Here is a 26,816-nt window from a genome sequence, read left to right as displayed (position 1 = left end):
GATGGCCCAAGTGCTTGGACTCCTGCACCCAGCTGGGAGACCCAGAAGAAGCTCCTGGTTTCCGACAGGCCCATCTGCAGATGTTGCAGCCTCTATCTTCAGAGAAGATGGAAGATAGCTCTTTCTCTGTCTCTCCCTCACTCGCTCTCTCTGTAACTCTGCCTTTCAGATAAAACAAGACATACTTCTTTAGATGGCAGACATTTTTAGTGTGGCTCCCCATAGCTGCTCAGCAGGTTCTTCCTGTGGCAAAGAGGAATGACGTCAGAGAAACTGCCGTTTTGGTTGATTCCGGGAGTTCCTGATCTCCTCCAGGCCTGTTCTTCCTCCTGGGTGCCCCAAGGGCCTTGACGGGCTGGCCAGGTGTCCCCTCTGTAGGCCGGTTAACAAAGTTTTAAGTCTTCTTTCATGACCGCTGCAGGTAACTGCATTCCTATAAATGACTGTGCATTTGGTTGTATTTTACAGGGCTGAATGCTTGTGTAAAATTCGGATTATCTGTTGGGATCTGACCTTTTCATGTGTGCAGTTGCTTAAAAACAACAATCTCTAACAACAGTGTAATGATTTCACGCATGTTTTCTGCTAGGGGTGTTTTAGAATGCCAGAAACCGTCCAAGCCGACTGTTTCCACATCAGGATCTGAGCCTCCAGCCATGTAGCAGAGGGACATGTTTTCTTCCTGCCCCTTCTCTGTCTTCCTCCATCGTGGTGCCCTCTTGGTTTTTGCCATTTCATCCACTGCCTGCCTTTCCGCCCCGCCAGATCTCAGTTGCTGGTAGAGGTGGTGGTTTCAGGGAAATACTCATGGGCGGGGTGCCTGGGGAATCTAAAGTCAACTTTGGGAATGTTAGGTATGGATACAGGGTAAAGTTGACAGTCCAGACTTTATTCCTCTCCATTAGACACATAGTTAATAATTGATTTTTATTTGAAAGAGAGGCAGAGGTGTATCTTGCGTCTGCTGGTCTACTTCCTGAACAAGCAAAGGAGCCATTACTCCGTCCAAGTGCTTCTGCGGAATGTGGATATCCCAAGAGGCAGTCCAGCAACTGTGCTGAACACCCATCCCCGTTGAATCTGCAGTTGGGTCCAGCCCTAGCAGTGGACGTTGGCCAACATGGAGATGACTTTCAGTCCCATTTGCTGAGGACTGTGGTGACACCACTGTCCTTGTGTCAGCCGTTGGAGTCAGCCAGGGTGAGCCAGGACTAACCCTGAGACAGCACTTCTGGCCACGGTCAGAAGTATTCAGCTGTCCACGCTGACACAGGTGTCACAGCAAGCTGACTTTCCTTTTTCTGTAGTGGTCCAGGCTTCCAGGAACAAAGGGCAGGTTTCCTTTCCCTCTGTGATAGCCTTGGGATCCAAGATAAAAATGATCTCAATGGCCTGGCTTTCATTCCATTTTTCCAAGATCTGTTTCAAGTGCCTCTATAGATCTCAGTTCTGCTAGTACCTGCTCCCTCTGCATTCTTTCTACCTTCTCAGGTTATGTTGACATCTTTTGTCTGCAATGACCTCCTTCTCAGATCCTTTAAAGTAAAAGAGAAAAGCATAGGGGGCTGGGAAGCAATGGGCACTGAGGACTTTGGGGACATGTTCAGTTTGCTATTTCTTTTAAAAGTTCTTTCTTGCTGCAAATTTAAACCTGTACTCAGAACTAGAGGTGTGGGCAAGGTGGTTATTTATTTTAAGTAATGTGTTACACATAGTGCATGCTTCCGTGAAGGCAGTTTAGTGAGATGAATATGATAGGGTTGCTTGCCGGCTCCTGTCTTAATGGTGCCTGGGTGGGTGATTGGCAGAGTGTCATTGGAGGGTACTGCAGGTGCTTCCCAAAACCCTCCAGAACAGGGGAAGGTAGAAGTTCCCGGGACAGCGATGGAAGGGCTCAAAATTGGGAATGAGCACGGGAAAGACAGAAGTTGGGTTTTTCTGAGTTTTATGGCTTTAGATACTCCTGTAACTCATTCCTATTGTAGCATGTGGTAGGATTTCCTTCTTTTTTTTAAGGTTGAGTAATGTCCTACTGTGTGCACAGGCTTCGTTTTCGTCATCTATTCCTCAGCGGCTGGAACTTCAGGGTGCTCTTGGAACTTTGCTCTCAAGATTGACACCTCAGGGAACCGTGTGTGTGCAAAGCTCTACCTGAGCTGTTCTGGTCGCTTCTGGCAGGTCAATGCCAGGAAGTAGAAAGGGGACTCTGAGACTAATGGTACTCCTACTTCTTCTTTTTTTTTTTTTTTTTGGAGAACCCTACACCCTGCTTTCCATAGTGGTTGTGCCAATTTATATTCCTGACAGTGTACATATGTGTGAAGATTGGTTTATTGGCTCCTGATGCTGTTTATTTAGTCTATATTTTATACTTATGTCGGTATCATACTGTTTTCATTGTCATAGTTTCACAATACATCTTTTTAAAACATTTGTTTTTATTGCAAAGTCAGATATACAGAGAGGAGGAGAGACAGAGACCCAAGTGGCCGCAACAGTCAGAGCCGCACCGATCCCAAGCCAGGAGCCAGGAGCCTCTTCCAGGTCTCCCACGCGGGTACAGGGTCCCAAGGCTTTGGGCCATCCTCGACTGCTTACCCAGGCCCTAAGCAAGGAGCTGGATGGGAAGTGAGGCCGCCAGGATTAGGACTGGTGTTGCAAGGATTATCCCAGTGTTGCAAGACGAGGACTTTAGCCACTAGACTACTGCGTCAAGTCCGAATAAAAATAAATCTTTTTAAAAATGTATTGTGTAACATATTTTTTTAAAAATTTGTTTTTATTTGAAAGATAAATTTACAGAGAGAAGGAGAGACAGAGAGAATGATCTTCTATCTGCTGGTTCACTCCCCAAGTGGCTGTAGCAGCTAGAGCTGAGCCGTTCAGAAGCCAAGAGCCAAGAGTTTCTTCTGAGGCTCCATATGACTGCAGAGTCCCGAGGACCTGGGCAATCCTCCACTGCTCTCCCAGGTTAAAAAGAGGGAGCTGGATTGGAAATGGAGTAGCTGGAATATGAGGCGGCACCTGCAGAGGATGCTGTGCTGGAGAGGGGGGATTAGTCTGTGGATGCATGGCACAACTCCCAGCAATCCCTTTCAAAATCGTGGAATGTAAGACCTTCGGCTTTGTTCTTTCTCAGGGTTGTTTTGACTGTTTGGAGTCCTTTGAGATTTCAACTGAATTTTGGACGTTTGTTTTTCTAGTTCTGCAAAAAAAAAAAAAATGCCATTAGAGATATGAGAGGAATTGCACAGACTCTGTAGCCATCTTTTTTTCTTAAAGATTTATTTTTATTATTATTATTTAAAAAAAAATTTTTTTTTTTATTGGCAAGGCGGATATACAGAGAGGAGAGACAGAGAGGAAGATCTTCCTTCCGATGATTCACTCCCCAAGTGAGCGCAACACCCGATGCTATGCCGATCCGAAGCCAGGAGCCTCTTCCGGGTCTCCCACGCGGGTGCAGGGTCCCAAAGCTTTGGGCCATCCTCGACTGCTTTCCCAGGCCACAGGCGGGGAGCTGGAAGGGAAGCGGGGCTGCCGGGATAGAACCGGCGCCCATATGGGATCCCGGGCATGCAAGGCGAGGACTTTAACCACTGTGCCACCGCGCCGGGCCCATGTAGCCATCTTTTGAGTAATATGGACATTATTTACAATATTGTCTTTCAATGCACAATCCTAAGATGACCTTCCATGTATTTGCATCTTCTTCCATTTCAGCGGTATTTTCTAGTTTTTAGTGCACAGTTCTGTTGCCCCCTTGGTTAGGTTTATTCCTAAGAATTTTTTTCTCTATGATGGTGTTGTTGATGTTTCCTTAACTTTCCTTCCTGCTCATTCATATATATAGAAATGCGACTGATGTTTGTGTGCTGTTTTTATAGTATGCTGCTCCGCGAAGTCGGTTTACTAGTTCTGGCTCTGTAGTTTGCTGCGTGTGAAGTTCTTTTCTCTGTCAGCAGACATAATTGTGCCTTTTCCTTTCCAGTTTGGATGTATTGTATTTCTTTTTCTTGTTTAATTGTTCTGGCTAGGAATTCCAAAATTATGTTGAATAAATAGGACAGAAGCAGGCATCCTTGCCTTGTTCCTCACTGTAGAGGAATCGCTTTCTGTTTTTTTCACCATTGGGTCTGATTGGCAGCTGTCCCCAGCTCTTTTATTCAGCTTTCCTGGACTTGCCTTGTTTGGGTGTGGTGCCTATGTGCTGCCAGGACCCTGACTGAGATGCTTATAAAAGAGGTGGAAAATAACCACATACCAGGTCAGGCAATATAATTGCTTATGAGTATCCCAGAGCTTGCAAGATTCATTTTCATGCTGTTCTGAGTGTGATAATACACCGTTGTGCCAGTTGTGCTGATCAGCAGAAATTTGCTGAGGAAACCTTGAAAAAAAAATTTTTTTAAAGATTTATTTATTTTTATTGTTAAGTTAGATATACAGAGAGGAGAGACAGAAAAGATCTTTCATCTGATGGTTCACTTCCTAAGTGACTGCAGTGGCTGGAGCTGAGCCAATCCAAAGCCAGGAGCCAGGAGCTCTTCCGGGTCCCCCACACGGGTGCAGGGTACCAAGGCTTTGGGCCATCCTTGACTGTTTTCCCAGGCCACAGGCAGGGAGCTGGATGGGAAGTGGGGCCACCAGGATTAGAACCAGTGCCCGTATGGGATCCTGGCATATGCAAGGAAAGGACCTTAACCATTATGCTATCGTGCCAGGCCCAGTTTTCAAAGATTTATTTGAAAGTTGGAGTTAAAGAGAGAGACAGATAGACATCTTCCACCTGGTGCTTCACTCTGCAAATGGCTGCAATAGCCAGGGTTGGGTCAAGCCAAAGCCAGGAGCCAGGAGCTCTGCCTGGGTCTCCTATGTGGGTGCAAGAGCCTAATCACTTGGATCGTCTTCCACTGCTTTCCCAGGCACATTAACAGGGAGCTGAATTGGAAGTGGAGCAGCCAGGACTCCAACTGGCCTCCATATTGGATGCCAGCATAGCAGGCACTGGCTTAACCTGTTACCCATAATACTGACCTCAAGGATAGCTTTAAAAAGGTTTTGTCGTTGTTGTTGTTGTTGTTTTTTCCCCAGATGGTCAGAGCTTTAAGCAGTAAAATAAGCTAGTCTGGCAGTGTCAATTTCTTTTGTATGTAAATGTATCCGTTTTAATTAGGAAAGGTGTTTTGGTAGTTAACACAGTCATCAGATGAAAAGAAATACTGTGAGGCAGCATGCATTTTTATAGTTCATCTTGGGAGGCCTTGTGCCTGGAGCTTCAGAGTCGGAAGTCCTGGGTTCTAGCTTTTCTCCCACTTATCTAGGTTTTTGTAGTTGGGAATTAAATATATGTTTGAAAGGCAGAATGACAGAGAGATGGGGTAAGACAGAGAGAGAGAGATTGTCCATCTTCTGATTCACTGTCCAAATGCCCACGACAGCCAGGGCTGAGCCTGGGCCAGGCTGAGGTTAGGAGGCGGGAAGGCCATCTGGGGCTTCCACATGGGTGGTGGGGACACAGACCCTGGGGGCCTTCGTCATCTGCTGCCTTTCAGGATGCTGGATCAGAAGCAGAGGAGAAGGGACCCAAACCAGCGCTGCTAGATGGGATTCAGACATCCTGACTCTTGCTTAACCCAGCATGCCACACTGTCTGCTCTAGAGGTCAGGGCATTTTTTTAAACCCGAAGAAGCATGGCTGTCATGGCACCTACCTTGAAGTATGTGAGGGCATTTCAGAAGATATGTGGGAACATGGAAGTAAACGATAGAGTATATTTTAAAATCTGTACATTTTTTTCCAACATATACATTTTTTTGTGAACTTTTTGGAGACCCCCCCTGAGTAGAAAGATTAAGTGACTCATAGTACCTGCAAAGAGCTTCATTTGCTACTGGATCTGAAGCATGGCAAATATTCCACCGTTACTAAAAAGCAAGAGAACCTTTTAAAAGTTTGTTGGAAAGTGGAATGAAAAGAATCTGTGTTGGTGCAAAAAAAAAAAAAATGAGATGTGTGCATAGGTTTTTTTTTTTCCCCATCATATGTATTTCTCCTTGTGTATTCAGGTTCTACAGAAGAAAAATACATGCTTGAAGTCATATTCTGTGTCTTGTTGCTGTTTGTACACGTCCTGGGCCTGAGGAGCCTTTGAAGTCTTGCTCTCTGACCCGTTATTAGCAACCCGCCAGTTTGATGATGGTTCTGGAATGGCCGGGCCCCAGCCAGATGAAATGCAAGAGCCGGCGTTTGGGGGAGTGGATACTGAACACTCCTGCAGGTGGAAGGTGGGAGCATGAGGCTGCTTTAGGTACCTAGCTGTTGTCCTTGCTTTCAAGGACTGGAAGGCTGTGGAAAAAGCAAACAAACAAACAAAAAACCCAACTCTGTGAAGCCCAGAGGAATGAGGGAGGGGTGGCAGGTGTGAGGAAACGCCCCAGACCGGGTGACCTGCCCTCTGCCGCTTGCCCAAGCTTTTCCTTAGGGAGAATGAGGACAAAGTGGGCGTGACTTACAAAAACCAAAAGCGGCACGCCCTCAAAGTCCCCACAGTTAATAATTTACGGCACCAGGAGTGACAGGATCCTTGTGAAAGCAAGCAAGAATGGGAGAGGAAAATCATCTGAAAGTTAACTGTAGATTAACACTGGTAGTATTTGTATGGGTTGACGGGTGAGTTTTTTTGCTAAGCGTCTCCATACGTAAAATGAAAATGGTATTTTTTTTGTAATTGTGGTTCTGAAACTTGCACTAAAGTTTCATTGTGCTTGTCTTTCCCTGCCAGTGAGTAGAAGTCTCCGTTGATATCAACTAGCTGGTTTTATCACCTCATTATCTTAAATACAGACTGTACCATGCCCTTGAACTTTTAAGTTTTTTCTCGTGTTCACTGTTTGTAACCAACCCTGTCTGCAGTTTTTTTTTTTTTTTAAACATAGTTTTCTGAAACTCTGTGGGCCTCTCCACCAGTTTATAAGGAGGCAAAGTCCCTTCTTTGGGCCTCTTTTATGGTTCTCTTCTCCCAAAGCAACCTAACACATTATCCTCATAGGCAAGCTAATGTTAGCTGTAAATATTTGATATTTATGATGATGAGGGTGGGTCTCACAGCCACCAATTCATTATTTATCTTCTGACAAACAATGTCAAGTTTATCACTGTAGCCTATAAAACACGAACATTTGGACCCAGCATGGTAGCCTAGCAGCTAAAGTACTTTCCTTGCACGTGCTGGGATCCCATATGCATATGGGTTCTAATCCCAGCAGCCCCACCTCCCATCCAGCTCCCTGTCCGTGGCCTGGGAAAGCAATCGAGGATGGCCCAAAGCCTTGAGACCCTGCACTCGTATGGGGGACCCGGAAGAGGCTGTTGGCACCTGGCTCCAGATCAGCTCAGCTCTGAGCATTGCAGCCGTTTGGGAAGTGAATCGGTGGATGCAAGATCTTCCTCTCTGTGTATCTCACTTTCCAATTAAAAAAAAAATCTTTTAAAAAATCACAAACATTAATGATTTCAGAATGTTTCCTGAGAAGCAGGTGCTCAGTGTAAAGCTATAGTGATTGTAGGTTGATGAAGATTTCACCTCTCGTGTCAGAGTTCTTCTGGTCCATTCCTGGCCGATTTCTGAGTCCAGCTGCCTGCTCGTATGCACTGTGGGAGACGGCAGGCTCAAGTGGCTGCTGCCACCCACGTCAGAGCCCTGGATTGAATTCCCAGGTCCCAGTCAATCCCAGAACTGGAAGCACTTGAGGAGTGAACTCATGGATGGGCGCAATCTCCCTTTCTTGTCTGTCTCTGCTTTTCACGTAAATAATTTTTGAAAGCATTCCATCAGACTTTCTGATAATTACAATACTGGCATAACTGTTGGGTTTCCAGAATATTTTTCTTGAGATTATACGTGATCCTGGGGCCCCTGGTTTTATTCCTCCTATTTTGAGGTAGAGGAAACTGAGGTTACGAGTTTAATTGCAGGGTGTCGAGGCACAACTAGTTAAGCTGCTGTTTAGGAACCTGCAAGCCTCATCAGAATACTGGTTCAGTCCAGGCTATTCTACTTCTGAGCCGTCTTGCTGCTGATGTGTCTGGGGAGGCAGTGAATCATGATCGAAGCACTTGGGTCCCTGCCTCCCATGTAGGAAACTCCAATGGAATTCCAGGATATTCTGGCTCAGCCTTGGCTGATGTGGCCTTTTGGGGGGGAGTAAACTAGCAGATAAAGGCCTGTGTGTGTGTGTCACTTTCTAATACAGTAACAACAAAGCATAATGATTTTAAAAAAATAAGTACTGTCCCATGCAGATGCTTCCTGCAGCAGGCAGTCCCTCTGCTTTGCTCTGCGTTCCTGCTGCAGCCCCACCAGCCGCTCTCCCCAGGGAATGGGCCGTTTATGCTAATCCTCTCTCTACCACATCTTCAGCTACGACAGAGACTCCACTTTCAACGTGTTTGTGGGGAAAGGCCAGCTGATCGCGGGCATGGACCAGGCTCTGGTCGGGATGTGCGTCAACGAGAGGCGTTTTGTGAAGATCCCCCCGAAGCTTGCCTATGGAAGCGAGGGCGTCTGTAAGTGTTTGCCCCCAGGAAGCACCAGAAGGTTCACACTGTAGTCTGTCTTGCAGATGAGAGAAATCTGGGGAGATTTAAATGATGAAGCACAAGAAGCAGTGAACACACACACACACACACACATACACACACACGAGCAGTGGCTTCTGAGGCTCTCTCTGCTAAAGAGGAGAGAAGGAGGGGGTCGCTGAGGCTGGGTATCCAAGCATATCCCAGAGAAGAGCACCACTTGGTTTATCTCTCTTCAGTTTCATTTGGAGGGAAGATAGGAGTTGTCACGTCTGTGACCGTCTGGAGCTCTCTTGGCTTCCATTTTCATTGGCCATGTCCTGGGTGTCTGTGAATGCTTGTGTGACCCACCAGGTGACAGTATCTCAGCGTGAATTCTTTTCCAGCTGGAGTGATCCCCCCAGACTCCGTGCTGCACTTTGACGTACTTCTGATGGATATTTGGAATTCTGAAGACCAGGTTCAGGTTCACACATATTTCAAGCCCTCCAGTTGCCCCCGGACCATCGAGGTGTCTGACTTTGTTAGGTACCACTACAACGGGACGTTCTTGGATGGAACACTCTTCGATTCCAGGTGAGTCTTGCTCTTTGTGGCACTGCTGATGAAACACCCCTGTGTGTCTTCTGTCTGCTTTTTGATGCCCATGGGAAAACCAGGGAAGGCCCTCTTCACAGACTGTATCTGGCACCAAACTCCTTTCCTTATTTCGTGGGTCCAGAGTCAAAGTGCAGTACATTGAAAAAAGCCCTAAGAGGAGTGTTGAATAACTGAAGGGTCCTGTCTCTAAGGTCCTGTCTCCTGCACGTTTGGATGCTTTTTGAGTTTTTCCCTTTAAGTGTAGAAGGTACTGAGCCTGAGACCAGGAACCCCTTCTGAGATGGCCTCTCTCGGGGGTACATTTGCTTAGCGGACCCGCTGACATGCTCTGTCCATCAGTGTGGTTATACACACGTGCTGTTTATATGTTTCTGGACCGAGTATGTGGGCTCTGTGTTTGGAATCACTGGGCCATAAATGCTCACCCTCTAGGGATGGTGATGGGTTTGTTGGGTAGCTGGGCAATATACACCTTGCTGGGACATGAGTGGGAGACAGCCTCATGCTAAGGAACATTCTCTCTTACCATTGGTTTTCAGCCACAATCGCATGAAGACGTATGACACGTATGTGGGGATCGGCTGGCTGATTCCTGGAATGGATACAGGGTTGCTGGGGATGTGTGTGGGGGAGAAACGCATCATCACCATCCCGCCCTTCTTGGCCTATGGAGAGGAGGGAGACGGTAAGACCTTTTCTAGCTTGGGGCCTCTCCTATACGCCCTCATTTTTATTACAGTGACTAATTCAACTGTTAGCATGTGACACTCACCGGGCCTTTTGGTTCAGAATGGTAGCCTCAAAGACACATGAGGCCGTTTACATTTAAATGGAAAGAAATAAGCACGAAATGAAATTTAAAATTCATTTCTATGATCATCCTGTACATTTCAGATACCCAAGAGCCACAAGTGTGGCTGAGAGTTACTATGGTAGACACTGCCCATTGCCGTAGAAAGTTCTAGTGGATAGCATGTGTCTGGGCCCTTTGTTCTCTGTTGACTGAGATGCAGAACCCCCCTCCCACCCCACCCCCCGGCCCCTTGATCAAGGTCATGGGCATGCCTACTGAAACCCTTGGTCTGTCTTTTACCAGCGGTAGCCTTTAGCACTAAACTCTCTCACTTCCCTATCTGTAATGTGGGCTTTGAATCAGTCTAAAGGTGGCAGATTTCCAGGAAGGGAATTATTTATATGATGTCAGAGGTGCCACATTTTTCCCCAGTGTGTCACCCTGTGATAGGTTGGACCTGTGACCTTAGCTCCTAGAGACTTTCGCAAAGTGTACCATGAGAAAAGATGCTATTTAGAATTTGTGTCCTGCTGATGGCTTTCCTGTAAAGGCAAATGGAATAGTGGCTGACAAACACAATTTCTCAGTTACTCAGGTTTGAATTACAGGTAGGTTGAATCATGTGGACAGGTGGACATGGCAGAGAGAGCTAGAAGCATTTTAATGGCAGGTGTGTATCCATCTAATTGAGGACAGAAAAGAGAATGTGATGTGTTTAAGGACTTTACTGCTGGCTAGTGGTACCCAGCTTGCAGTAACCAATGTGAAGTTATCCAAGTGAGCTGGAAAGAGGGCCTCCTCAGTGCACACGGCTCTGTCTTGTACAAATTTTACCTGCCAGGAGTCTGTTGACAGTTTCTTAAAAGAGCCTGGGGCTGGAGTTACCTACTGTAAGACAGGTGTGAAAATCACCACCATCGTATGTCTAACCTATTCTCTCCTCCTGGAAATGTGCTTATTCTTACTGATGTTCAGACTGTCTCATCTTTGGCGGGGGGAAATTCACTTACCTTGGTTGTCACCATATTTGGACATCATCCATATTCAAAAACTAGGTGCCTGACCTGATTTGAGGAGTTTTATTTACTTATGTTAAATAAGCAATGAATAGTTTACATGTCTGCAATGCATAGCTTATTTAAGGTTGTCATTTTGAAAAGATACTTTGTACTTTGTATAATTTTAAGTGGGTGAATTTAATAGTATATGGATTGTATTTCAGTGTTAAAGTTATTATAAAAGTAGCATTCAGTTAGTATGTGTTACTGCTAGAAAATTTATACCCTCGTGTTACATTTCTTTTAAAAGATGTATTTTATATTCTTTTAAAGGCACAGTGACAGAGAGAGAGAAGGAGAGTCAGAAAGAAAAGAGAGATCAGCCATTCTCTGGTTCATGCCCCCAAACGACTGCAATGGTTGGGGCTGAGCCAAGCTAAAGCCAGGGTCTAGGAATTCTGTCTAGGTCTCCCATGTGATTGGGAGGAGTCTAAGTACTGGGACCATTTCCCACTGTTTTCCCAGGCACATTAGCAGGGAGCTGGATGAGAAGCGGAGCAGGCAGGACTTGATCTGACACTCAATGTGGGGTGCCAGTGTCACAGGCAGTGTCAACCCACAAGATGGAGAAAAGTAGACAGGAACAATGCTACGTCTCCCACACACTGCCCTCAGAGACTGGGCACCCCTTGTAGCCCAGAGCCTGAGTCAGCAGCTGGCATGGAGCAGGTTTCTTTACTTTTCTCAGCAGGAGAGCAGAGGGGTACACGCTGACAGATTGGGGCTGCCTTCCCTGGGTCACTTGCTCAGGCCTACTCCTATGCATGGAATTTGTCTGGTTCATTTTCTTTGATCTCAGATGACTGGAGCTAACTTGAGCCTTAAGGAAGTGCTGGCGTCCTCTAATGCCATGTGGGTTATCCTTTGCAGATAGGCGCGTCTCTGCATCTGTGGGCGATCACTTCCAGAACATGCACCGCTCCCCACATTCCCCCCCAGCCCCCGATCAAACCCCATAACCTACACCCACTCTTGTATGTATGAAATCACCTCCCAGTTACTTTCAAAGCTAGTGGAAGGTCGTTGCTTTGTGGTAGTATCTCACTGTGTTGTTCATGAGACAATGATAAGGAAAAAAATCTGAACATGTGTTAGTATACACACATTTTTTTTTCTAAATGTTTTCAATCTGATGTTGGTTGAACTCACAAAGGCATGTGTTTGTCATATCTGTGGATTGCATCTGTGTAGCCAACACAATCTTCCTGCTAGGCACACCTAGAAGAAATAGTACCATCCAGTGGTAGGCCTAAAGGTTAAGACATTGGTTATCCATCCGTGTCCCACATCCCAGTGCCTAAGTTTGATTCCTGGATCTGCCTTATGACTCCAGCTTACTGCTAGTGCACATCCTGGGAGGCAGTTAGTGATGGCTTAAGTAGCTGGGCTCCTGCCACCCAATGTAGGAAACATAGATTCAGTTCTTAGCTTCTGGCCTTGACCTCCCCTCAGAGTTGTTGCAAGCATTTCAGGAGTAAACCAGTGGATGGAAATCTCTCTTTTTGTCCCTCTCAAATAAATTAAAAAAAAAAAAAAAAAAAAAAGAACAGAGAATTTGGGTTTTGGGTGCCCCTTTTTTCTCTACTATTTCAGCAAACTTTTATTTATATCTTGTTTTGGATACACTTAAAGGATTGAGATTTGCATTTTGCCTTTTTAAAAATAAATATTGACGGTCATTTCCAAAGAACAAATCTGTGTATTGCCTCCAAAACCAGATCAGAGCATTGGGATTTATGCCTTTAAATGTCTCTGGTTTGCGTTTGTACATAAGCGAGGTCTACCAAGGTATGTATTGGGATTTGCCCGTGGGTGTTAACCACATACACCTACAGAGAGCCTTCATTTCCAGCCTGAACCTACACATGTGATCGTAATGGTTTCTTATGTTAACAGCATCAGTTTGTTCCTTCCCTTGGGGGAGCTGTGCTGTGGATAGTGAATACTGTGGACGCTATGGCCAGGGCTCCTGGAGAAACCACCCAAGACAAAAGAACCACTGGGGGGAGTCTTGCAGCCCAGCAGTTTAGACTCCTTCATTTAGGATGCTGCACCTCACATCAGAGTACCTAGGTTCAATTCCTGTTTCCTGCTCTTGCCTAAAGTTTCCTGCTGATGGACCTTGGGAAGTAGCTTGGTTCCTGCCATCTACATGGGAGACCATTCTGCGTTCCTGCCCACTGGCTTTGGCTCAGCCACGGTGGTGGTGGTGGACATCTGGGGAGTGAACGAACACATAGAAGCTCTCTCTGTCTCTTCTTCTCAAAGGCTTAGCTACAGGTAGTTTTTTAAGAAGAAAGAGGGACATTCATTTCCTTGGCTTGCAGACTTCCAGGAGTGAGTCTTGCCAGCCCAGAGGTGTCATGCTGTAGCTAATGTCCTTCCTGAGTCCTGGGTCCTGATGGAATCACCTCCCTCCATTGCACTCCAGGGAAGGACATTCCTGGCCAGGCCTCTCTGGTATTCGATGTCGTGTTACTGGACCTCCATAACCCCAAGGACAGCATTTCCATTGAGAACAAGGTAGTGCCTGAAAACTGTGAGCGGAGAAGTCAGAGCGGAGACTTTCTCAGGTATCACTACAATGGCACACTTCTGGACGGCACCTTCTTTGATTCCAGGTAAGGACGGGACTGGAACTTTCTGCTCAAGGTGGCCTTATGAGTTCACCACTGGCTGGACTGTGTCCATGCTGATTCATGGCAAGGATTGCATCTCTAACACTGGTTTCTGGTTATCACTTCTTCTTTTTAAAAGTCAATTTTTTTTTAATTGAAAAGTCAGATTTACAAAGAGGAGAGACAGGCAGAAAGATCTCCCGTCCGCTGGACCACAAGAGCCAGAGCTGAGCTCACCCGAAGCCAGGATCAGTTCAGAAGTAGAGCAGCTGGGACTCAGACTGTTGCTGCAAAATGAGATGCCAATGTTAAAGGCAACATCTTGGCTCACTGCCCAGTATTGTCAGCCCCTTGTTTCTGTAGTAAATTGCTTCCTTCTTTTCTTTTCTTTGTTTTTTTTATGAAAATGAATCATCCTTTTCTTTTTTTTTTTTTTAAAGATTTACTTATTTTTATTGGAAAGGCAGAACTATGGAGAGACAGAAAGATCTTCCATCTGCTGGTTCACTCCCCAAACAGCCACGGTGGTTGGAACTGAGCTGACCTGAAGCTAGGAGCCAGGAGCTTCTTCTGGGTTTCCCACGTGGGTGCGGAGTCACATGGTCCTAAGGCTTTGTGCCATCCTCGCTGTTTTCCCAGGCCATAAGTAGGGAGCTGGATGGAAGTGGAGCATTTGGGATATAAACCAGTGCCCATATGGGATACTAACACTTACAGGTAAAGGATTAGCCAATTGAACCATCGTGCCAGCCCCTCTTTCTTATTTTTCAAGATTTATTTATTTTATTTGACAAGACAATACAAATGAGGGGTGGGATTTTCCATCTGCTGGATCATTCCTGAAATGGCTACAACAGCCAGGGCTGGGCCAAATGAAAGCCAGGAACAGGGAACTCCATCCAAGACTCCTGTGTAGGTGGCAGGACCTTGTGCTGATTTCTCAAGTACAGTAGCAGAGAACTGGATTGGAAATTGAGCAGCTGGGAGTTTAACTGCCTATATGGGATACTGGCATCTCTGGTGGCAGCTTAATGTGCTACACCACTACCCATGTACTAGGTTGTTGTAACAGTTTCTTTGTAAGGGCTTTTGGAAAACGTGAAAGGCTTACCCTACGTACCCACAAAACACCACACTGTGCAGAGCTTTGTGAGTGCCGTCAGCTATGGAGTACAAGATGGGGGTGGCCAGAAGTGAGGTGAAGGCGGTAGAGTAGGCTTGGAACTTGGTGCCAGGAGAGCTGGTGTCAAGTCTGTGGATCACTGTGCACTGCCTGTGACTTCCTGGAGTGCCAGGCTCTTCCCTGTGGCAGTGCCTTTCTCAGGAACCCCAGAGGACAGAGATAAGGTGTGCCAACCACGGGCAGACATTAGGCTGATCAACTTGAAGGGCGCATAGGATGCTTTCAGCCCCCTACCTGGTGCTGCAGTCACTAATGACGGTGCCTGTTGGGCCAGCCAAGTGTATCAGTCTGCAGGGGCACAGGTGGCTCAGGTAAGTGCAGAATGCACGTGACAGGCATTTGGTATGTCCTGCCCACTCAGGTGGCATGTGCTGCGTGGAACCACTGCTTCAATGTTCCAAAGGCAAATGAGCAGGGACAGCAACCTACCTCTCTCTGAGTTAATAGACTTCTAGTTTGTTTAGTCATCCAAAAACATCACAGAAGAACTTGTATATGGTACTGTTTTGAGTAATTTATTTTAGTTGTTCCTAGGATTTTTTTTAAGTTTTTTTTTTTTTGGTGGGGGGAGGGGGCAAGTAACAGTCCAGGGTCAAAATCAAAGTGGAATGTGCATTAAGCTAAAGTGCGCACCTGTGTGAATGACGCCTTCTCTCGTCCTACCTTAGCTACTCGCGGAATCGCACCTTTGACACGTACATCGGGCAGGGCTACGTGATTCCTGGCATGGATGAAGGTTTGCTTGGCGTCTGCATTGGGGAGAGGCGGAGGATTGTAATTCCTCCGCACCTGGGCTACGGAGAGGAAGGAAGAGGTGAGTGAGGCCTGCCTTCCCTACTCATTGGCTGCTCCTACACTGGGTGCAGATTAGAACACCCGTCCACTTCAAGCTAATTGACCCCAGCAGTGCTGACTCAAGTGGCTGGTTCTGTCACTCAGCATGAAGGACCTGGACTGTGGCTCTGCTTCCCAGCTTTGGTTCCCACGGCAGGTGCCATGGTGTGTGTGTGTGTGTTTGGGGGATGCAGTGAACTAGTTTATGGGGACACTCTCTCTGCTTCTCAAATAACTGATTAAAATTTTTTTATGTAGGGATTTTTTTTTTTTTCCCACAGGCCTTGCTTCATGCCCTGCTGTCTCACGTGCTGCTGTTTTATATCTCACAAATCCATCCTAACCAATTAGTTACTGAAACAGACGCAGACTTCCTGCGCCTTCTCCTTTCATGACGATTGTTCACTGCTTTGTCCAAGAGGAGTGCGTTCATGGAAAAACATACTTCACTGACTTTTTTTCTTCCTTTTGGCTTTCTATCAAGTATGAGGTGGAGCTCTGTGGAGAATTATCTCAGGCTCTGGAAGCATCTGAAGACTCATAAATTCCCTGCACATGAAGCTGCTTCCTCCTGAGTCCCATGCAGCGGGGGAGGCTGCCCCTGGGGGTCAGTCCTGGGTGCTCCCATGTGAAACCCATTCTGCTCTCTCCCCATTAGTGCCCAGGGCCTCCCTGGAGGCTGAGGACCTAGTGCTGTTCCCTGGGAGACTGTTCAGGGAAGGGTGTCAGGATGCAGGTCTGCCTGCTTTGCAGCATCTAACTGCAGACCTAGGACCAGGCACATGACTCGCAGTGAACGTGTGTGGGAAGAATGAATTGCTTGGCTTTTCCTGGTGCCTCCAGCAGCATGGCATTGCGCTGCAGCCGTGTACCCATGCAGAGTTGGTGGAGGAGAAGGGGTAGCCTTTTGGAAAAGTTCTGCTTTGTCCCGCCCATTTAGGCCTGAACTTAGGAATCTTAAATGGGCTGTCAGCCCAGAAATGGGGCTTGCTTTCTGCCCACAGCGGGATGTAAACAACATGCCCTCAGCGGCTTGCTGTTACCCAGATTAAAAAAAATTAATTTATTTCTTTGTAAGAGTTCTAGAGAAGTGGAGAAATAAAGGCAGACAGAGCACTTCCATCTGCTGGTTCACTCCACAAATGGCTACAATATTCAGGTCCCGGGCCAGGCCAAAGTCAAGGGCCTGCAACTGGATCTGGGTTTCCCACATGAGTGGCAGGCAGCTGGTTACTTGGGCCGTCATCCACTGCCTTCCAAGGCTCACTGGCAGGAAGCTGGACTGGAGCCACAGCAGCCAAGACTCAAAACCAGTTGCTTCCTATGGGATGCCCGTGTCACAAGTTGTGTCACACTCCGATTCTGGAACTTCTCGCATGCAAATTAATCCCATCCCGGTCATTTGGGATGTTGTTATCCTTGGGGGCTGAGATACAAGAGTGAGGCTCAGAGAGGTGAAGTCATTTGCTACTCAGTAATGGGGCCTTAACTGGGATGCCAGCCCTTCTGACCTCCTGAGTCACAGGCAGATAGCAAAAATGAGCTCTCATTGGGCCGTGTGACTTGTTGGTACCCACACACGGGGATCTGAGGGGCCAAGCTGGAGGCCTGGAACTCTACATGGAATCCAACCACACCCAGTAGTTACAGCTGAGGAGAAGCCAGAGGGAGATGGGGGCAGGGGTGATGGTTGGGAGCCCCAGGTCTGATCTCTGCTTTTGCACCCCCGGAAGCTTCACCTACTTGTCCAGCAAAGTCACTGAGCATCTTCCTGACCAGGCCCTGTTCTAGGCATGTGGAATTCAGCAGCGAGGAAAACAAACCTTCAGGCTGCCCACGCAGTGCTCACGGCCTCGCTGATGCCCTTGATAACTGCATGTTTGTTCTTGCGAGTCCCTCCGGCACCTGGTAACCTGACTTAACATCCTACGGGCTGGCAATCCCCAAATGCTAAACATAGCAATGATTCCCTGGGTGTGAGCTGCCCTTCCAGCTGCAGGCATGTATGTGCTGCAATCCTCAGCCTGAAGAGCAGGAAGGATCAGAAGGGTGCCCGACACATGAATGCCAAAGCCCAGGGAGCCAGGTGCCCCTCCCCTGTAAGGCCCTGTTCCTGAGTGCACCTGCAGCAGGCGTTGCATTCCTACACAGGGATTGCAACGTTTTCCCACCAAAATAAATTCCGTCTTTTAATTCATTTTCTGCATGTTTTGAAGTACTTTTCTTTGTGCCCTGATCACATTAGCTATCTGACCCAAAAAGAAAAATCAGCTACTCAAGTATATGAGCCCTGCCACCCATGTGGGGACCAGGACAGAGTTCCTGGCTCCCGACCTCCGGCTTCCAAGATATTTGGGAAGTGAATCAGTGGAAGAAAGCTCTCCTCCTCTCTGTTGCTCCAACTGGCAAATAAATCTATGAAAAAAAAAAAAAGAAAAAGAAAAAGAAGAAAACAGTTAAATCATTGGGCATTTCCTAGTGTTTGTTCACCATGGTTGCCTAGATAAAACCCCTGGAAAACTGTATCATGTGTTCTGATATAAGGCATGAGACTTTACCTTTAAGTTAAGGCAAGCCCCCGGCTTTGTGTTTGTTTCACTATCTGTAAACTAGGAATATAGGATCATAATGAGAATCAAATTAATACATTTAGGGGCCAGTACCATGGCTTAGCACATTAAGCCTCTACCTATAGCATCAGCATCTCATATGGGTGCCGGTTTGAATCCTAGTTACTGCACCTCCAGTCCAGCTTCCTGCTAATGTACCTAAGAGGGCAGCAGAGGAAGACCCCCTAGTATTGGTGTTCCTGCACCCACATAGAAACTCAGAGGAAGCTCCTGGCTCCCAGCTTCACATCAGCTCAGCTCGAGCCACCGTGAGCAGCTGGGGAGTGAATCAGTGAATAGAAGAGTTTTCTTTCTCTATCTCTCCTCTCTCTTGTAACTCTTTCCAATAAAAGAATCAAAAAATATTTTTTTAAAAATAAATACATTTAAAGCACTCAGAAGACTGTCTTGCGCTTGGAAAGTATACCTTCTGTGTCTGTGTACATAGAAACCTGTCCCGTAGCTTATACGGATTTAATGACAGAACATTTAACGTTATAGGGACTTAACGACAGAACATATGTTAAAAAAAATTAAAATTTGTATACTTTTTCAACTCATTTGAATGGTAGGTAGAGTGTGAGAGAGCGAGCTCTCACTTGCTGGCTTGCTTGCTGACGGATCACAGCAGCTGGGATTGGACTGGACCTAGTCCAGGACCCTAGAACTCAGTCTGAATAGCCCACGTGGAAAGCAGGACTCCTCATCTCCCGCTGCCTCCCAGGGGTGTGCATCAGCAGGAAGCGGCAGGCAGACACCGAGCCGGGACTGGAACCCAGGCTCTGCTAGTCAGCGTGTGGATGTCCAGCTCCACCAGACGCCGCCCCAAGAAACATTTGTGCAACTGTAAACCATTATTTAGATGTGAAATACTATTTTCGAAAGTGCATATTAATGAAGAAGCAATGCAGATACTATGTGTAGAATCGGGAGATGTGCTGAGAGCCGTACTGTCCTAAGGGAGAGGACGGGGCACTTCGGGCGAGGTGTTCACTCCGCCATGAAGTTTGTGCTCAGTTTGTATTTCTAGGGCACTCACGATGTCCTTACTACACCCGAGATTCTCACCCCACTTCTTACTCCCAGGGACAGTGAACCTTAATTTGGTTGGGCTGGCCTGTTCTCACCCGTGATCAACTTAGCCCTACCTTAAAAAAAAAAAAAGATTTATTTATTTTTATTGGAAAGGTAGATTTATAGAGAGAAAAAGAAACTTCTCAAGTGGCCACAAAAACTGGAGCTGAGTTGATACAAAGCCAGGAACCAGGAAGCAAGAGCTTCCTCCAAGTCTCCCGTATGGGTGCAGAGTCCCAAGGTCCTGGGCCACCCTCTACTGCTTTCCTAGACCACAAGCAGGGAGCTGGATGGGAAGTAGAGCAGCTAGGACACGAACCGGCCCTCATATGGGATTCCAGCACTTGCAAGGCGGGGATCTAGCCACTGAGCCGTGGTGCCGGGCCCTTAGCCCTACCCCTTGCAGGCTGACTCTGATGCCCTGGGGCAGTAGTCCAGGCTGTGCACCTGAGCGGCTGCATGGCCCTGGGGAGAAATCCATGCTTCAGTTTCCCTGTTTGTAAGCTGCTTCTGATAGCTCCTCCAGCCTCATTCTACTACCATAGGATTTCGTTTCTGGCTGGGCTGTTCCTTGCTGAAGGGCTTTGAGGACACCAGGTGACACTGGCGGGTGTGGGAGGAGACTTGTGCTGTGTCTGGATTCATGCATTCACTGCCCTCCTCTGACCCTTAGGGAACATCCCCGGCTCTGCAGTGCTGGTGTTTGACATTCACGTGATCGACTTCCACAACCCTTCGGATTCCATCAGCATCACCTCCCACTACAAGCCCCCTGACTGCTCCGTGCTCAGTAAGAAGGGTGACTATCTCAAGTATCACTACAACGCCTCGCTTCTGGACGGGACCCTGCTGGACTCCACGTAAGGCTGGCCGGGCAGTGGGTGGAAATGAGCCTGGCTGGGCACCGGCGTGTGTGCACCCCACTCTCCTCTATTCCTCAGGTGCTGCAGAGAGCTTCTCGGGGCCTTGCCAATACCTCGCTCACGCTCAAGGGCATTCTTCCTCCAGTTCCCTGTTAACTCCTTCTCGCCGTTCCATTTCTCACCCTGAAACACTGTCTTTTGGCAAACTAGATCTCATCTTGTAAATACTGTCTTTATTATAGTTTTTTAAAAACCCATCTTATTTATTTGAAATATAGAGAAAGGACAGACAGATTTTCCATCCACTGGTTTACTCCCCAGATGTCCACAACGGCCAGAACTGGGCCAGCCTGAAGCCATGGGCCACGACCTTCATCCCAGTCATCCACGTGGGTGGCAAGCAGCCTAAATACTCAGACCAGCTTCCACTGCTTTCCCAGCTGTATCGGTAGGGAACTGTTTCGGAAGCAGAGCAGCTGGGCTCCACCAGCCTACCTAACAGGCTTAACTGGCGTTACCACAGCACTGCCCCGTCCCTGTAACTGCTACTTTTCAAAGTTGACCCACAACAGCAGATGTTCAGCCTTAGCGGTTTAGATGCCTGTAGATCCGACCCGAGTGCCTGGGCTTGACCCCTGCTGTGGCTCCCGATTTCAGCTTCCTGCTGATGCCAGACCCTGGAAGACAGCAGTGTCGGCTCCAATAATGGGGAGGTCCATTGAGTTCCTGGCTCCCAGGCCTCTGCAGAACGAGCAGCTGTTGGAAGAGTTCTGGGGCTCTTGCTCATGTTCTCCAGTATTTCCCTCTCTACTCCCCTCCCCCAGATCCTGCACCCTCTTCTGCTGAGGCTCAACTTCCACCTGCCACGGCTAGCACCAGAGGATGTTTGCTCTTTTTCTCTGCCCTCCATTTTCTTTTTATAGTTTAAGGGAGAGAGCTCTCCTTTGTCTCCCAGGGCCTGTCCTGGCCAGGGCTGGGCTGAAGCTGAAAGCTGGAACCCCATCCAGGACTCCCCTCTGGGGAGCAGGAGCCATCCCTGCTGTATCAACAGGAGCCTGAACTAGGAACCCAATCCAAACACCATTCGGGACGTGGCTGTCTTAATGGCTTGATGTCCGCTCAAGAGTCTTGTGTCGTGCGTCAATGAGCATACAGAACGGCAGCTAGGTGTCCTGGCAGGTCTCTTCTGGGTGGAAACCTCAAGAGGAAATCATGGTGCGTGTGGCAGGTGTCTGCCTTACTGTCCCACCTCCAGCCCCGCGTGTGTAAGCCACGAGGCAGATACTGGGTGGGCAGTTGTTCACCAGGGCCAGGATGAGAAGTGCTGCTGAGAGGAGATATGGCAGTTTGGGTGGAGAGCAGGGAGCACGGAAGGCACGCAGGGTAAGCCTGGGGGATGGAGAGCCAGGGAGCACACCTCAGTGAGGGAAATGTTTGAGAAGGGCTGGCCCAAGGGAAGTAAGATGGGCAGGTGTTGGGCGCGGTGGCTAAGACACTGCTTGGGCCACCTGTGTCCTCTGTTGGCGTGCCTGTTTTGAGTCCTGACTGTTTCAGGTCATAGCTTGCTGTTAACGCACACACTGGGAGGCAGCAGAGGATGGCTCCAGCACTTGGGGCCCTGCCACCCATATTGGAAGCCTGGTGCCTTGGCATCAGCCTGGCCCAGCCCTGGTCAGGTGGGGCTTGACCTGGTGGGTAAAGATTTCTCTTGTTCTCTCTGCCTTTCAAACACACACATTTTAAAAAGTAATAAAAGGACCCAGAGCGGTAACCTAGTGGCTAAAGTCCTCACCTTGCACACGTGCTGGGATCCCATGTGGGCACCGGTTCTAATCCTGGCAACACCACTTCCCATCCAACTCCCTGCTTGTGGCCTGGGAAAGCAGTGAAGGACAACCCACAGCCTTGGGATCCTGCACCTGTAGGGGAGACCACGAAGAGGCTCTTGGCTCCTGGCTTTGGATTGGCTGAGCTCTGGCCATTGCAGCCACGTGGGGAGTGAATCAACGGATGGGAGTGCTTCCTTTATGTATATCTGATTTTCCAATACAAATAAATAAAGCTTTAAAAAAATTAATGAAAGGAACCTGGCACAATGGCCCATGGTTAAATCCTCACCATATACACACCAGAATCCCATATAGGTGCCAGTTTGTGTCCTGGCTTTTCCACTTCCCTTCCAGCTCCCTGCCTGTGGCCTGGGAAAGCTGTCAAGGATGGCCCAAAACGTTGGAACCCTGCACGCCTGAGGGAAACCTGCCAGAAGTTCCTGGCTTTGGATCAGCTCAGCTCTGGCCTGGCTGTTGCAGCCACTAGGGGAGTGAACCAGCAGATAGAAGATCTTTCTCTGTGTCTCTCCTTCTCTCTGTAAATCTGCCTTTTCAAGAAAAATAAAATCAATAACTCTACAATTTAAAAAAATCAGTAAATCTAAAATAAACAAAAAATAATAAGAGAACTTTAGGGAAAAGAACCTTGGTGTTTTCAGAGCTGACACGTGGGAACAAATTGTTTGCCTGGAGGATTTCCTGGATGTGTGCTTATTTAAACAGACCTTGGGGAAGAAGAACATTCATGACTTGATAACTGAGTTCTAGAATATTCTGTGAAGACTTGAACCCCACTAGTTCCATGGGTTGGTGCCTGGAGAAAGGCCATGTGAGAGCTCCTCTGTGCTGCTAACAAGGACGGTGTGTGTGTGGTGTGGGATAGAGGGTGGCTGCCAGCCCAAGTGTGCTGTGCCAGAGCTGACTTTGTTTCAGTTTCATCCCTGGTGGAACACACATGCAGCCCAGTGCTGGAAACCAGGTGCAGGAAGGCAGGAGGCAGCAGCCCTAGACCCAGGCTCCTTCCACCGGCCTACCTGTGTTCACAGCCTGCACTGGGCTTCCAGGGGGCCAAGGGGCATGTCTCTTTACCTGCTATTTGCCTTTAGCAGGCAATAAGAAAGGCAGAAGTTAAAAAAAAAATAGATGTATTTTCAGTCATGATTGATGTGGTGGAGCCAACCGTTTTTGAATTGGACTCTCTGGGGTCTATGGTGTCCTGACTTCCGATACAAACCCCCAAGAGGCTGAAGGACAGGCATATCTGGCATCTTCTGGTGGCTCTCTGCTGTGCCAGGCATACTGTGTTATCTGTCATATGGCACATCCCTGTGAGAGAGCTGTTCTGATCTTCACTTCATAGCCAAGGAAGCTGAGAGATGACATTCCCCAAGGACCCCATGAAGTAGCAGAACCGGGCTTCATGCTGACTGCAACCCAGGGTCATTATGCAAGTGGTACATCCCGAATCTGAAAATGCTCCATCCGAAAGTGCTGTGGGATTGAACAGGACACGCCCATGGAATCTTTTCAAATACAGGATTAACGCCAGATATATGGTTTAGGGCTTGGGGTTGTGCTGCATCCCACATCAGAGTGCAGTTTGGGTCCTAGCTACTGTGCTTCTCATCCAACGCCCTGCTAATGCCCATGCCCTCGGAAGGCAGTGGAGGATGGCCCAAATGCTTGGGCCCCTCGCCCCCCACAGGAGTCCCGGATGGAGTTCTGGGCTGCTGGCTTCAGTCCAACCCAGGCCCGGGCTGTTGTTACCATTTGGGGAGTGAACCAGGAGTTGACAGATCTCTGCACTCCCTGGCACTGTCATGTTTCCCTTCAGATCAAAAAATCTTTTTTTTTTTTCCCCCCTGGAATCTGGGATGCTCAATTTGTACTACTATTTAATCTTCACATTCTGTTTTAGTTTCGGATCTTTTTGTTTATTTTGTTTTATTATCCAGAGACTTGGAGTTTTGTGTTCCTCCTCAGTTATCACATCCATTTGATATTTACACAAAGAAGACCAGTGTCATTCAGTCCCATTTCAGTTTTATTAAATATTCCTCAAGGTTCTTAGAACCCAGTGTTCTCATTGCCGTCTGCTTCTCACTGAGCAGCTCGTCTGTCTGCTCAAGGTCATGGCTGTGACAGTTACTGACCAGATATTCTGTGCTTGTGCCTGGGACCGCCTGGGACGGGTTCCCCGGTGTTCTCTTACCACCAGGTAGGGGTGCTATACTTTTGGCAGGAAGACCCCAGAAGTGATGTTTTTCTCATTGGAACTCTGTTAAATGGCCATGGTGGTGACCTAACTCAGGCTCTTTGTTTGCAGGTGGAATTTAGGCAAGACGTACAACATTGTTCTGGGGTCTGGACAAGTCGTGCTGGGCATGGACATGGGTCTCAGGGAGATGTGCGTTGGGGAGAAGCGCACGGTGATCATCCCTCCCCACCTGGGCTACGGCGAGGCCGGCGTGGGTGAGTGAGCCGCTGGATCTGGGTGTTGGGGTGCTGTTAGAACACAGTATGCCTCTTCCGCTGAAGACCCTGAAGGTCAGTAGTTTTCTCCTTTCTTAACTGTTCAGCACTGTTGTTTAAAGACTCTGTGACCTGGGCAGACCCTGATCGTGCCCCAGTCCCCACCTGACAAAGAAAGGGCACTACCGACTGTTGCCATGCTTTCTTGCTGCCAGAGACATGGCTGCCTTGCCCTTGGCTGAGCAGCACAGCTGCAGGGGTGAGAAGCTGATCAGGTTGGGCTGGACCCTGCTCTATCGTTGCTAACACCACTTCCCTTCCCCCTGTCACTTGGGCAGATGGAGAAGTGCCTGGCAGTGCCGTGTTGGTGTTTGACATTGAGCTGCTGGAGCTTGTGGCTGGCCTGCCCGAGGGCTACATGTTCATATGGAACGGCGAGGTGTCCCCTAATCTCTTTGAAGAGATCGACAAAGATGGCAACGGTGAAGTGGTCCTGGAGGAGGTACCTGGTGGTGACAGCCCAGTGGGATGGGAGGAGCTCATGGAACCCCGATGACCCGGGGTGTGTTCTCAGAGGGCTTCAGTGGTCTTTGGCTCGCAAAGCTCCCCACATGGACCTGTGAGGTACAGGCTGCATTCCAGGGTACCCTCCATGCACCTGCCTGGCTTTCCACCTTCACACCTATTCCCTGGGTTGGTGTTCACGACAGCCATGCTGTTTTCCAGATGGAAAAATTGGGTGTAGGGTAGGCCATGATGTCTCGCTGCCAGCTCACAGGGCTCTCCATGGTGGAAGATGAGTCTGTGTGCTCCCTGGGTGGGATGCCAGTGCCCTGCCTGACCCAGCACAGGCTCCAGTCATCCCCCGCCCTGTTCCCACCTACTGCAGCCTCCCTCCCCAACTTCTGGGTCCTTGCGCACACACTTGCTACATTCTCCCCACTCTCTTCCTGTTGCAGGGTCCCAGATTAAGTCCTAAACTTTGGGGGTCTTTCTATCATTCCCACAGTGGTCTCACGTCTGGTTGCAATACTTCACATATGTGTGTCCTGATGTCTGCAGATGTATGGCCCCGGTCCCATCTTCCCAATCCACTGCATATCCCACGTCCAGCTGTCTGTGTGACAACTTCCTTTACCAAACTCCCCAATACTCCCCTACTAGACTCCTCCCCACCCACCCCAGAAGCTGCTTCACCCAGAGCCTTTGCCCTCTCTTTACACCTGCATCTGGAAGAAAGTGATGCAGGTTGTGTAGCTCTCCAGATCCTGGCTGCTGCAGTGCCGTCACCCTCGGGCGGCTCTCAGCTCAGTTCAGGCTCCGGTTTGGTGTTCTCATCACCTGTATCTCATGGTCATCCCTCTCTCCCCAGTTCTCAGAGTATATCCATGCCCAGGTGGCATCCGGCAAAGGGAAGCTCGCTCCAGGGTTTGAGGCCGACCTGATTGTGAAGAACATGTTCACCAACCAGGACCGAAATGGAGATGGCAAGGTCACGGCTGAGGAGTTCAAACTCAAAGACCAGGAGACCAAACATGATGAACTCTAAACTTGGCATGAGCCCAGTTGGTGCCTGGGGGTGCATGACACCGAGCCACCTGTTGGAGCAGAACCTGCAGCAGGAGTGGCAGGGTTATGGGAGGGCGCATCATTAGCAAGTCAGAGGTGGGTTTCACAGTACCTGGAGCATCCCGCAGGGTGGTCCTCATACCTCGTGAGGACTGCGGGCTGTCCGGGACGGGGGGTGAGAGCACTGTAGGGCATCTTGGTATGGAATGTGTTTAGGATTGATTAGAAAGACTGCACTGCCAATCATTATTTTTGGGTCTTTTGGGAAATTTTGTTCTTACAGGAAAGTAGTGTCATGTAGCAGTTAGAATCTTGTTGGACAAACCCAAGAAGACGTGTCCAGGGTGTCTGTCTAAGGCAGATTAAAAAATTATTTTTACTTGCTGATGTTTTACAAGTATTTGCATTTGAGGAGTGAACTAGCAGATGGAAGAGTCCCCTTTCTCTCTCTCTCTTTCTCTCTCTCTCTCCTGCTCTGTCAATTAAATAAATAAATCTTAAAAAAAATTCTGAGATGGACAGGCTAAACAAAAGAAAGGGCAGGCTTCAGCAAGTTTGGTAGAAGAGCCAGTGGCCTTGTCAGTAGCCGGGACCCACAGAGGTGATGGATGCTTGGTTCCTGCTCCCTCCATGCAGAAACAACATGTCACAGCTCACCATGGTCACCAGGACCCACGCAGGGGTTACCTTGGAGGCTAAAGGATCCTGCCGCACAAAAAAATATGGTGCACAC

General features: G+C 48.3%; 1 protein-coding gene across 2 annotated transcripts in view; it reads left to right on the top strand.

The window, feature by feature from the left end:
• FKBP9 (FKBP prolyl isomerase 9) overlaps positions 1-26,462 on the top strand; it is a 34,891-nt gene extending 8,429 nt beyond the window's left edge. Inside the window, exons 5-14 of one of the 2 annotated variants that reach the window (XM_040964645.1) lie at positions 1,811-1,863; positions 8,424-8,569; positions 8,968-9,157; positions 9,721-9,866; positions 13,464-13,653; positions 15,502-15,647; positions 20,024-20,210; positions 24,369-24,514; positions 24,853-25,016; positions 25,887-26,462. In XM_040964645.1, coding sequence (XP_040820579.1) covers positions 1,811-1,863; positions 8,424-8,569; positions 8,968-9,157; positions 9,721-9,866; positions 13,464-13,653; positions 15,502-15,647; positions 20,024-20,210; positions 24,369-24,514; positions 24,853-25,016; positions 25,887-26,063 — 1,545 coding nt within the window. In that variant the 3' untranslated portion in view covers positions 26,064-26,462. The remainder of the gene's footprint in view (positions 1-1,810; positions 1,864-8,423; positions 8,570-8,967; positions 9,158-9,720; positions 9,867-13,463; positions 13,654-15,501; positions 15,648-20,023; positions 20,211-24,368; positions 24,515-24,852; positions 25,017-25,886) is intronic. The other variant, XM_040964646.1, reaches the window with a different exon arrangement.
• Positions 26,463-26,816: the final 354 nt, after the last annotated feature.

The sequence above is a fragment of the Ochotona curzoniae genome, unplaced genomic scaffold, assembly GCF_017591425.1.
Source record: "Ochotona curzoniae isolate NIBS_2020 unplaced genomic scaffold, NIBS_Ocur_1.0 scaffold_3835, whole genome shotgun sequence".
Classification (NCBI taxonomy): Eukaryota; Metazoa; Chordata; class Mammalia; order Lagomorpha; family Ochotonidae; genus Ochotona; species Ochotona curzoniae.
This window is presented reverse-complemented; position numbering and strand designations above follow the sequence as displayed.